Source organism: Equus caballus, chromosome 20, assembly GCF_041296265.1.
Source record: "Equus caballus isolate H_3958 breed thoroughbred chromosome 20, TB-T2T, whole genome shotgun sequence".
Lineage (NCBI taxonomy): Eukaryota > Metazoa > Chordata > Mammalia > Perissodactyla > Equidae > Equus > Equus caballus.
In genome coordinates, this window is record NC_091703.1 from 42,750,095 (window position 1) to 42,763,177 (window position 13,083).

General features: G+C 49.3%; 1 protein-coding gene across 17 annotated transcripts in view; it reads left to right on the forward strand.

Annotated features, from left to right (window-relative positions):
- The window catches only part of DAAM2 (dishevelled associated activator of morphogenesis 2), a 105,284-nt gene that overhangs the window by 48,849 nt on the left and 43,352 nt on the right, over positions 1 to 13,083 (forward strand). For 9 of the 17 annotated variants that reach the window (XM_005603873.4, XM_070245531.1, XM_001500726.7 and 6 more), the window contains exon 2: positions 12,586 to 12,811. In XM_005603873.4, coding sequence (XP_005603930.1) covers positions 12,644 to 12,811 — 168 coding nt within the window. In that variant the 5' untranslated portion in view covers positions 12,586 to 12,643. Of the gene's footprint in view, positions 1 to 4,196; positions 4,382 to 5,586; positions 5,683 to 12,585; positions 12,812 to 13,083 lie in introns of those variants that run through there. The other 8 variants (XM_070245541.1, XM_070245533.1, XM_070245536.1 and 5 more) reach the window with 3 other exon arrangements.

Here is a 13,083-nt window from a genome sequence, read left to right on the forward strand (position 1 = left end):
CACGAATATGCCCGTCATCCCCCAAAGTCCCCTTGTGCCTTTCATAATCCACCCCCTCCCTGCCCACCCTGTGCCCCTCCCTAGGCAACTGCCCACCTGGTTTCAGTCACTATTGATTAGTTTGCATTTTCTCAAATTTTGGATCAGTGGAATCATACAATATGTATGTACCCTTTTTCCCTCTGGTTTCTTTCACTTTGCGTAATTATTTTGAGCTCCAGCCACGTGTGGCATGTATCAATAGTTCTTTCCTTTTTATCACTGAGTAGTATTCTATCGTGTGGATACACTCTACAAGTTGTTTATTGATTCACCTGTTGATGGGCATTGGGTTGCTTCCAGTTTGGAGCTCTTACAAATAAAGTTGCTATGGACATTCGTGGATAAGACTTTGTTTGGACATATGCTTTCACTTCTCTTGGGTAAATACCTAGGAGTGGAACCACTGGATCATACAGAGGTGTATGTTTAACCTTTTTTTTTTGAGGAAGATTAGCCCTGAGCTAATATCCATTGCCCATCCTCCCCTTTTTGCTAAGGAAGCCTGGCCCTGAGCTAACATCTGTGCCCATCTTCCTCCACTTTATATGTGGGATGCCTGCCATAGTGTGGCTTGACAAGTGATGCCTATGTCCATGCCCAGCATCTGAACTAGGGAACCCCGGGCTGCCGAAGCAGAAGGTGTGAACTTAACTGCTATGCCACCGGGTGGGCCCAGTGTTTAACTTTTTAAGAAATAGCCACACTGTTTTCCGTAATGGCTGCACCATTTCACACTCCCGCCAGCAGTGAGGAGAGCTCCAGTTCTTCCACGTCCTCACCGGCCAGTAGCATGTAGATCTGACTTCAAGGCTTGCTTTGTATGGAGTTTGTGAGCCTCACCAAATGGCCAAACCTAAAAAGTGAAGCAAGAGGCTTTCAGTTTGGACCAGAAACCCTGAGGGATGCTGAACTGAGGCATGCAGAGTCCGGTGCTCCTAGAAACATTATTCTAAGAGCTGCTTGCAGGATGCTGGAGAAGGGGAGAAATGAGAGGTCAGTACTGGTCTCAGCACGAGATCCTCTGGGGCTGGCCTAGGTCTGGAGCTTTGGAAATGAGACAAATGTACCCAAGGCATTTTGGAAAAAAGGTGGCAAAAATCATTAACAGGATGGGCCCTTGGGGATCAAAGCAAAGGAGCAGGGGACGGGGACCCCCGAGTTGGGAGACTGTTGCTCTCTGAGGGCAGGAGCTATGTCTGTTTAGTTTGTCCCTGTATGGCAGCACCAGGAGCAGCGCCAGGCATGGAGAGAGTGCTAGAACCACGCTGGCTGAATGAATGAGCAAATGAATGGATGAGGAACTAATGGGAGCTCAGGGGATATGATTCCATTCAACCGGCATCATTCAGCACCTCGTGTATTCTGTGGCACAGAGCCTAGTGTCAGGGGTGGAAGAAACTCTGGTGAGCATGTGGTTTGACCTGCTCATTTACAGACAAGGCTAGAAGAAATTAAGCTCTCTTGTCCAAAGTCATTCCTCTCTCGTCCAGGTAGCCTGCTAGGGCAGAGATGGGGCTCTATCCTACGTCTCCCCATTTTTAGGCTAGGGTTTATCTTCTTCTTTTAAAAATAACATTATCTTTTCTGATGAAATAATAAATGCTTATAGTAGGAAATTTGGAAAAATCCAGAAAAAAAACCCTAAACTCCAGTAACCCACAGATAATTACTTCAGGCTGTCGTATGTGTGTGTGAGCAGATATGTGTCTGTCTGTCTGTCTGTCTAATCCCTATTAAGCAATCCATATGTTTTAGTATTTTGGGTGTTTTCAGCATTTTATATTTACAGCATTTACTGGGATAGACATCTGGCCCTGAATCTTTGATAGCATCTCTGATTATCTCCCAGCGTTCATCCCACTATGGTATGCCCCGTCTAAACCTTGTGTATGAGCAGAGTATTCAGGGTAGAATGGAACCCCCATTGGTAGGGAGTTCCACAAATATTCCTCAGACTCAAATATCATACTTCCCCAATCATGACCAGATCTACGCTTTCTTATGTTTATTTGCTTAATTATCCTCCTTCCCCACCGAACTGAACTCTTGTTTACCACTGCATTTTTCCAGCTCTCAGCACAGTACTTAGGTGCTCAACAAATATTTGTTAGAATAAATGAGTGAATGGGTGGAATTATATGAACAAGAGTGAGAGGTCACCCTGGGTCTGCGTTTTCAATCACATTTGCCTCCCAGGAGTCAGCTCAGCTCCCTTCCCTCCGCCCCCAGCCTCTGCCCCCCCATTCTCCGCCCTGGAGAGATGGAATGTGCCTGCTGTCCAGGATTTATGTCCATCCAGGCCCTGAGGCACATGCAGGGCCTTTTCTGGTGTGAATGCAGGACACTGAGAGGACCTAGCAGGACTGTAGGGAGGGCCCATGTCTGGGGAAGACTCTGCTCAGGGTCCAGAGAATGACCATGTGAGTAGGCCCAGCTGGGGTTCCAGGGCCAGCTTGCCCTAACAGGGCCTTGGGGTCCTGCCCTCATAAGTGACAGAATGCTGTTGTCCTGGGACCCCAGGAGAAGAGGACCAGGAGGAGTGGTCAGTAGGGAGCTGCTCCCAGCCTAGGGGTGCCTAGAATGGTGTGAGTTCTCAGTATGCTAGGGTGCTCTGGTGGGAGACCCAGCAGGAGTGCACAGGAGGAAGCTGTAGGCTGCACCCCACCCCCCCCATCCCCAGCCCCATCTGTGTGAACTGGGGGAAGGGCTTGGCTTCCCGGCAGCAGGAGGGGGTGAGGCACCCCACTGTCACAGTAGGGTGATTTCCCCTTGGCCAGGAGCCCCAGAGCTCTGGCTCTGATGGGGAGCAGAGACTTGGGTGTTGAAATTCCTTCTCCTCTTTTACTTCACAGCTGTTGCCCAAAGAACTCCCCACCACTCCCTCTCATTCTCAGCCCGAGTCCTTGTTTTCCGTGCCCGGGACACGTCTTGCCAAAGCCTCCTCATCCGCTCACGCATGTGCTGGCACGCACACCCCTCTGGGACATCTCTGGCATCCATCCCTTTCTTTCTCTGCATCCTTGGCAATTCAGGGCCTCATTAACTCTTGCTCAGACAGACAGAGCTGCCTCCTCACTCTTCCCTCTTCTCTCTCTCTCCTGTAATCCACCCCATACGGTGCCACCAGAATTGTCCCTCCAAATTCCAGCTCTGATCAGATCTCACAAACTCTCCAACCAACTAATTAGCCAAAAGCCAACCAACCGTCCATCCTTCAGTGGCTTCCTCCTCCTTGCCTGGGATTCAAGGCCTTCATTTATCTGATCCCAATCTTGTTTCCCATTGTACCTCTTTGAGCCTTACACTCCAGCCTGGTAAAACTACTTCCCTTTGCCTCTCACTCACATCGGGCTTTTCTTGATACCAGGTCTTCAGTCTGTCACATCTTGGTTGTCAGTGCTTTCTTGGACCGACGCTGGCATGTGCCAACATCCTTGCTTCCTCTGAGACACAGCTTCAAGGTTGCTTCCTCTGGTAAACGTTCCAGATCACCCCAGCCAGAAGGTGCTCTTCCCTTCCTGCAGTCCCAGGGCCTGGAGCCGCACCTCCTCCCCTCCCTGTCCCCTGATTGGTTGTGTGTGTTGAGGCACATGCCTCCCCAGGAAGTCTGTAAACCCGGGGAGGACAGGATTTGATGTTAGGTTCATCTCAAACACCCAGAAAATTGCTTTGTACATGGCAGCTACTCAGGGGGTGGACAGATGGATGAACGAATGAATGAATGCTTGACCCTGGCCTTGGAGAGCTATTATCTGCTTGTTTTCTGCCCTAGTGAGACAAAGAAGCCTATATTCTTTTTATCATTTCCCAAATGAGAAAACCAATTGGAAAATCCACAACTTCCACATTCACCCCCATTTCAGAGAAATGTCACTTTGGGGAATTTTCAGTTTCACTTTCCCAGCAAGACGCCCCTTTCTTTCCTTCCCCTTCTCCTCTCTCTGCGTCTCCCACCCCCCAGCCTGCGCTGAGGGGACTCTGGGACTGAGAACATTTACTTTTGCTTTCTCCATCTTTCCCAGAGCAGAGGGGGAAACCATAATTTAGGCGGCTGCTAAAAATAGCTTCCCCAGTCCTGGAAAGAGAACTTGCTTATTTCTGAACGTGCTCCCGCCCCCTCCCCGGCCCGCCTGAGGCTCACACTACATGACAGATTGTTCGGAGCCCTGTCCTGAGGCTGACAGGGAAGTCACAGCGCTGGGTCCCATCAACCACGTGGCCTGGGTGCTCTCTGGGAGATAAACCCGCAGAGAAGTGGGGAGGTGGGAGGTCTCTGTGCTCTCCATGTCTCGTCCTGATCAGAGATGGAGCTCACGCCCAGCAACCTCGTAGACCAGCAGTGAGTGGGGACAGCATGGCAGATGTGGGGTCTGGAGACCTGATTTGAATCCTAGGCTCACACGTCACATCCTTCTGAGCCTCAGATTTCCTCGTCTGTGCAAGGGGGCGGTGGGAATCGTATTTACCTAGGAGGGGTGTGGGGAAATTTGAGATAAACCTTGAACATGATAGGTGCTCAAAAAATGATAATTATAACTTTATTGTGATTAGAAAAGCTGAATTGGAGCACAGCCCTCCCATTTTAATGAGTAAGACAGGACACGCGATGAGCCGGTATGCTCTACTAAGTTGAACCATATGAAATTGATGATTTTGTGGATTAAACATAATTGAATACTGTCATTTACATATGATTCAACCTAGTAACACAGTGATAGGCAAGCTTTCTGGAAAGGGCCAGGTAGCAAACATTTCTGGCTTTGTGGGCCGTGCGGACTCTGTTATATGAAAGCAGCCATAGATAATACTCGAAGAAGTGGGCACTGCTGTGTTCCAATAAGACTGTATTTACAGAAACAGGCTGTGGGCTGGATTTGGCCCCTGTGATATTTGCCAACCGCTGTAATAATATGTCAGATTCATTCATATGTAGAGAGAACTTTCTGTAATACATACAGTCAACATTCGTGTATCTTCATCATTATAACAGTAGCTTATCTATATGGCTCTGCATGGTGTTAACTCTTACTAGGCACTGTTCTGAGTGCTTTACCAATATTAACTAATTCAATCCTTGTGACAATCGTATGAAGTATGTACTATTATTTCCTCATTTTACAGATGAGGAAACTGAGACTCAGGCTAAGTCACTTGTCTGTAGTCACATAGAGTTGATGGCAGTTGAACAGAACCCAACTGAGTTTGTGGGGTAGGGTTGGTAATTCAGGCAGCTTCAGGGTAGAAGCGGGTGTAGATAGGATTATGAGGGACCCCAGGCCTGTCTGCTGCCCACAGAGCATGAGGGGATGGTCTTCAGAGGCTCGAAGTGGGAGCAGGTGTGGTGTCGATGGGCAGAGGGGAGGTGGGTGAGCAGATTCCTGGGTAGGTCAGCCTGGGATGGAAAAGCATAGATTCCTCCTCTGTGGGGAAGCTGGGCCTGGGGCCACTTCCTAGGTGACCCCCAGTGGCGCATGAAGGATCAGTGTATAGGGAGAAATCTCCAGCCTGTGGAGCAGGAAATTGTTTACATTCCTTCTGTTCCAGGCCTCATTCCCAGACCCAGGCCTCAGGGGACCTGGGGGGAGAGGAGAGCAAAGGAGCAGGCTCCCCAGGATGCCTGAGCTCTGCCGTCAAACCAAGGTACTTGTATACCCTGTCCGTTCCCTTTGCCTGTTAATTTAGCCACAAATTAATAGGTCACTGGTGGGGCCTCTGGCCTCACGCACACCATGCTGTTTCTCTCTCCACACCTTTGCTGATGCTGTTCCCCTTTGCTTGGAAAGCCTTTTCCTACCTCTTGCCCCCTTCCTTAATTCCCTCTCTTTCAAGACTGGCTCAATGTCACCTTCTCCTGGAAGCCTTCCCTGACTTTCTCTACCCTCACCAGGCTTGACCAGGTCCCCCTTCTCAGGGCTGCCAAAGTACCTGTCTCTCTAACCCTTCTGTGTTGCCACTGTCTCAACTCCCCTGGCTCCCCGGCTAGAAGGGGACCTCCGCAAGGAAAGGGACCATGCCGTGTTTGCTCCTGTGTCCTCATCACCTAGGCCAGTGTCTGGCCCATGGGCTAGAAGCTGGATAAAAGCATGCATGTTTGAGTGCAACATGACTTGTCTTCAAAATCCAGCCCTGTCGCCTATAGGATGTGGTCCTTGAGCTAGTTGCCTGACCCTCGAGAGTCTTAAGGTCATCATCAACAAGTTGGGATAGTGATGCTATTGGACGGTGGGGGGCAGTAAACGAGGTAAACAGAAGGCTGTCAGCACACGGCCTGGCTCCCAGGATGCACTTTGGGAGCGGCCAAGGAGAGACACAATAGCACATCCTTGCCCTGTGACCTCATGTCTGGAGGTGGGGGTGGAAGATGGGACCAGGCGATCTGAATACCCCAAAGCCACAGCACTGGCTCCAAGAGCTAAAGGACGTGTTTATCAATGAGCTTTGTTTCTGTGACAAGAGCACTAGACCTGGGGTCGGAACATCTGGCTGTGAGTTCCAGCTCTGTCTCCTAGCAGCGGGGTGTCACTCACAAGCCATGGGACAGCCACTGAAGCCTCAACATCAAAATCTGTAAGGGGCGGGGGGGTGATAATAGTAATCACCTCGCAAGGTCGTTGTGAAGCTGAAATGAGACTGCAGAGCTGTGAAAACACTTGGCCCAGCTCACAGGAAATGCTCAGTCATGAATTATTGAGTCTGAATCTATAGAACACTTGAGAAAGCTCTGAGCAGGGCATAGCGTAGGGTACTCCTTGGACATGAGCCCTCTGGCTTAGTGGTTTACAGCTTTAGAGCCAGACAGGCATGGGTTTGAATCCTAGCTATGCCACTAACTAGTTGTGTGTCCTTAGGAAGTTGTTTAACCTCTCTGAATCACAGTTTATTGTTTTTAATAACTTCTTTAAAAGGATGCCACCTGTCTCAGAGAGTTGTTATGGAAATGAAATGTAGATATAGCCCAGTGTCTGGCACATAGAGTTTCAAGTATTAATAATATTCTGCCTTTACTTAAGACTTAGGAATAAGCACTAATGATATGGAGCTTTTGAAGTCCTAATTAATGCAAAAACTGATGTGTAGAGGGGCTAGGGGCCAGGGTTTGGGGGTAAGTGTTAGGATTTTCATGTTTATAGACCAAATGGGATATTGAACTCAAATACTAGGAAGTGCTTCTTGGCTTGGAGGGGAATGTGGGAGCAGTGCTCAGTGCAGGCAGAGGACAGCCCCCCGGGAAATCTTTGGGCATGGGATTGAGCAGACAGCATGGAAGGTCAGGACTGCTGGGGCCCTTGGAGGGCTTCAGACCTAGGAGGTCTTCTGCCATTGCGCAGAGAGGTAATGAGGCCCAGAGAGGCTACACTGTGGCCACCTGGGCCACAGCTGGCTAGTGATGGAGCTGGGACCAGCCTTGGTCTCCTGAACTAAGGAAATCTATTTTCTTGACATCTGAAAGGATGTGACATTAAGAAGGTGAGGTCTGGCAGGAGGTGGAGGACTGGAGGAGACCCCTTTGGGGAGCTTTATTGGCACAAGAGGGCTAATTGGTGGTGACCTGATGGTTTGGTGTCCTGGGCCAGTCACTCTGTGTTTAGGGACTGACAGTCCTTGGCCCTTGTCCCCACAGGGAGAAGGGGTGGGGGCAAGGAGACAGGATGTGGAAGGCATGGAGCTGTTGGTGTTGGGAAGTTTCCATAGAAAGGTGTGTGTGTGGGGCAGGTTATATTCCTCTGGCCTAAGTTCAAGTCCGCTGGGTTTGGCTCTGCCAATCCTTCCCATTTTTCCATGTTGCTTCTCAATTCTACTTTGAGGTGGGAACCTCCATTGCTCTTCTTTCCAAAGGCATTTTGCAGAAATGAATTGCTCTGGCCACCTCCATCTTTCCCACTCCCGGCCCAGGGTCAGAGATGAGGGTTCACCCTCCCAACTAGAGATGGCTCGGAGTCCAAGGAAAAGCCCAGCTCCTCTGATCCAGACTTCCCAATGACTGAAGGCAAAGCTGGGCAGCTTCTTCAGTCTGGCTGGGCTAATCTCTACCATGCCAAGCTTTGTGGCCCCATCCGTGCCTGGAGCAGGGCTCGTGGTTGCAGGTTCTGGACAGGCAGGTCTCACCTTGCTGGTGATAATGACGATGAAGGCCCAGCAGCAGTGCTGGCTGCCTTTAGTGAGTGCCCAGTGTGCTCCAGGCATCTTATATTATTTCATTCCCTCTTCACCAAAATCCGCTGAAGAAGATGCTGTCATTATCTTGGTGTCACAGATGAGGAACCTGGGGCTCTGAGAGGTTAAGACCTCGTACAACACATTCAGGATCACCCAGCCGGGAAGGCAAAGCTGGAGTCAAATCCCAGTCCGTCTGACTTGGAAGATTCTGCTGGGGTGAAGGGGGTTAGAACAGGGGTGGGTGAGAAATTGGGATGGTGGGAGGTGGAAGCCTCTCTCTGATGGAGGAGAAGGAGGGGGCCTTTGGGATCTCTGTAACCCTCTCCTGGTCTAGAGGGGACCTCTGAGACTGGAGCTGTTTCTAAACTAAGCTGTAGAGATTGGCCTTCTCTAATGGAGGGAGGCTCTTGGCTGGGCTGGAGCAAGAGGGGTAAAAGGGCCATTGAAGTGGGAAGACCAGCTCGGTGGGGTAGTGGCGCTGCAGTCCTGGGTTTTAATCCCAGCTCTATCCCTAGCTGTGTGGTCTCAGATAAGACCTTTCCTCTTTGCCACCTCAGTTTTCTGATCTCTACCGTGAAGCTAGAAGATTCCTAGCTGAGAGCCTGTGGTTTTAGTCTTGGATGTTCAGATGGGGCCCTAACAGGGGATCATGGGGAGGAGGGTGTCCTCAGAAACGTAAACACACTGAGGAGCTGTCAAACAGGCCTCCCCTTAAAAGGGCAAATATGCAGCGTTCCCCCGGGGCCCAGGCCCTTCTCTGTGGGGACGGTACTTCCTGTTTGGAAGGCCTGTGTCTCCTTCTTCCCTCTTGCTGAGGCCACTGCACCTCACTCCTCATACTTAGGGGAGAGACATTAAAAATATTTAATGACACGTATGGCATGGCACCGACCCATCAGAGCAGTCAGGGGGTCACACAGCTGGTGTAAGACTAACAGGGGGTGCCAGCTGTAGGCCAGCCCTGTCCTTACACCTGCTTCCCCCTGGCAAAGGCTGGCTCAGGAGCTGCAGGGCAAAGATGACAAGGAGGGAGACTGGAGAGCAAGAAGAAGTTGGGTAGATGAAGGCAGGAAGAGAGTTCACAGCTCCTCAGACGCTGACCAGCCCTCCCTCGAACCCCATCATGCAGTCAACCAGCCTCACCATGGCCTCTGGAAGTCTTCTTGCCATGCTTTATGCCCTGAACAAGGCCGTCTTGCCCACCAGCTGTAGCTGCATTTCAGAGGCTGATGAAACAAAGGGGACTTGGTCTGTATTTTACATCATCATCCCAAACTTGAAAATGGGTAGGGGACCCCCAGGGGAGTCCACCCCTATCTGCCTGCAGAATTAGTGCTTTACTAAGCCTCATGATCAGGCCTCATGCTGTTGGCCACTGGTTGTCGAGTCCCGTGGAAGACCCAAAGCCTCTCTTCCTCTCGTTTTCCTCAGCCACCAGCCTATTTCAGGTCTTCACCACCATGCATTAGCCCACTGGCCACTTCTCCTGCCCCCAGCCTCAGGACTGTCCCTTTGTTGTTCCCTACAAAGGTTTCTGATTGCTTGCCAACTGCTAGGAGTCAGAGATTTCAATCATTATTTCTTTCCTCCTTTTCTGTGAACACAGGTCATTTCCCAATTGACCAAGAAATATTTATTGAGCACCCACTAAGCACAAGGCATTTTATTAGCTGTAGAAATGGGGAAGAGGGCGTCAAAGGAACAGGAGACATGTCCCTGCCTTCAAGGAGCCTTCAGTATTGCTGTGGAGAGCTAAGATGTAAACACAGAAAAGATAACCCATAACACGAGGCAACCTCGGATAGTGTGTTATTTGAGGCTCTCCTGGGTCTATTAGAAAATCTGTCACAAAGTTTATGAAGAAAGATAAAATGGAGCCAGTAAAAGCCCTAGAATGACAATTAAAATGTATCATGACTTCCATGAGAGGCCAGATCAGATTAGACTATTAGCTAGATTATTAGGGCTTAGGAAATAAAGCAGTGTTCTCCAGAAGTTACACTGGGTTCACTAGGAATAGGTTATGCAACAGTTATCTTTTTTGATAAAGTGCTAGAGCTTGGTTCAAGGAAATGCCGTAGATTTGGCATATCTTGAGTTCCATAAGGCTTTAGGGAAAGTCTCCTGTGGTGTCTTTATAGAAAAGAGGGCAAGATAAGAGCGTGGGTTTGTGGAGTCAGAGCTGGTTGAAGGAGTGTCGCCTGAGAGGGTTGATGACTACTTCTTTGGCATTCCCAGAAGAGGTAGCTGTGTCATCTGGTCTGTCTACATCTTTGTTGTGGTCAATATTTTTAGCAATGGTGTCGGTAAAGACCATGGAGACATTCTGATCATTCTGTTAATGACTCAAATCTAGGAGAAACAGCAAGAATCAAGACTCAAAAATATCTTGACCTCCTGTGGGTATCTACACAAGAAAATTGAACGCAGGGTTATAAACAGATATTTGTATACCTACGTTTGTAATACCATTATTCATAATAGCCAAAAGGAGGACGCAACCCAAGTGTTCATCAACAGATGAATGGATAAACCAAATGTGGTATATACATGCAATGGAATATTTTTCAGCCTTAAAAAGAAAGGAAATTCTGACACATGCTATGTCATGTTTGAATCTCAAGTACATTATGCCAAGTAAAATAAGCCAGTCACAAAAGGAGAAATACTGTATGATTCCATTCTTATGAAATAGTTAGAATAGTAAATTCACAGAGACAGAGAGTAGAATGGTGGTTGCCAGGAGCTGAGGGGAGGAGGATGTGGGGAATTATTGTCTAATGAGTACAGAGTTTCTGTTTTGCAAGATGAATAAAGTTCTGGAGATGGATGTAGTGATGGTTGCAAAACAATGTGAATGTATTTAATGCATTGAACTGTACACGTAAAAATGGCTAAAATGATCAATTTTATGTCACGTATATTTTACCACAATTTAAAAAAATCTTGGGGCCGGCCCCATGGCTGAGTGGTTAAGTTCGCGCGCTCTACTTCAGTGGCCCAGGGGTTTGCCGGTTCAGATCCTGGGCTCAGACCTAGCATGACTCATCAAGCCATGGTGAGGCAGCATCCCACATAGCAGAACTAGAAGGACCTACAACTAGACTATACAACTGTGTACTGGGGGCTTTGGGGAGAAGGGGAATTAAAAAGGAAGATTGGCAACCGATATTAGCTCAGGGTCAATCTTTAAAAAAAAAATCTTGACCCCAGACCTGTGATATAATATTCAATAGAGATAAAGGCAGAATCTTATTTATGTCTAAAAGTTTAAGATATATAAGTGTGAGGAGAATATGGCTGGGCAGCAGTATGGTGAGTAAGCTATGGTCTCTCTATTGAACCCATCCAGAGTATCTGAAAGCCTGTTTAGGAACCAGTGGTCAAGGATGGTTTTACCTTTTCAGGAAGCCTATGTGCAGAGAGTTGGGCTTAGTCTATCTAGAAGCTATGTGGCATCAATAACTAGGGCCAGTGTTCCTTCTCAAGCTGAGCACCATTGAACGAGGCTCTCCCAGTGGTAAGCCAAAGACTTAACCCTTTCTGCTCCACCGAGCACCCAAGTGTTGGGTGTCCATTATTTCTTGTCTCTGGCCAGAGTGGTATCCTCAGTTGTTGGTTGGTATGGAAAGGAGAGTTGGCCAGATTTCCTTCAATATTGGTTGAACACCGTTCCAATGATCAGCCTCATTTCCTTACCCAGGGTTCACTCTAATGACTTCTCCAGGTCATCCCTCCTTCAAGATGGATGGGTAAACCTGTGCCCTGTTGATATCTCCCATCTATCCAAACATGCCTGGGCACAACAGACTGGGCAGAAAGCTGTGCAAGCCTTCCATCCTCTACTCCCCTGGAGGCCCTTGCTTCAGGAGCCATGCCTTATAATTATCTCAGTGTCTCTCCTACTGGCCTATTTCAACCCTTCCCTCCTCTTTGGATGAAACCTTTAAACTAGGTAACCCCAGACCCCAAAAAGAATTAAGTGAGTGACTGAGTGCTGCTGGAAACGGGTCTGCCAGAGGATAGGGAATAGGATTCCCACCTGCACAGTCATGGAGAGGGGAAGAGGAGTGCCAGCTCTGACCTCCTGGAAGTCATATTCTGTGACTGCAGACTTCCTCTCTTCTCAGGGCATGGAGGGAGAATCTGAAAGTGTTTGTGGCAGGAAACACTGGGAGAGCATGGTGTGGAGGATGGGTAAATGCCTCTAGGTGGAAAGTGCTGGAGGGAACAGAGAGAAGTCATGGGTGAATGGAGGGGGCCTTGGTTATTGTGTTGAGGGCTCCTGGCAGTTGGGCAAAGAAGTTATGGTGGCAGAGTGACCACTGCCCCTACCTACTTGGCTACCATTCCTGACCACTCTGTGCTCTCTGTTTTCTTGCCCAGTTCATGATGAGGACCTAGGGCATCTGCCCGCTGACTGTCCCCCTGGCCTGCAGTGACCATGGCCCCCCGCAAGAGGAGCCGCCATGGCCTGGGCTTCCTGTGCTGCTTCGGGGGCAGCGACCTCCCTGAGATCAACCTGCGGGACAACCACCCTCTGCAGTACATGGAGTTCTCCAGTCCTATCCCGAACCCGGAGGAGCTCAACGTCCGCTTCGCAGAGCTGGTGGTGAGTGAGGGGGCAGGGAAGGAAAGGGGTTGACAATTGTGAGGCGCATGGCTGGAGCAGGCAGAGCAGGACAGAGGACAGGGGCCCGGGTGCTAGAATCTCCACCTCTTGACACTCTGCTTGGGGCTGAGGTGGGCCCCCTGGGATGCATCGGCTGTGTAGGAGAAAGAGTCACTCACTGGAGTGGACACCATGACATCTGTCCCCAGAAGAATGGACCTACCTCATATCTCCATTGGATTCTAGACCTCATCGGGCAGCAGTTAGGTCAC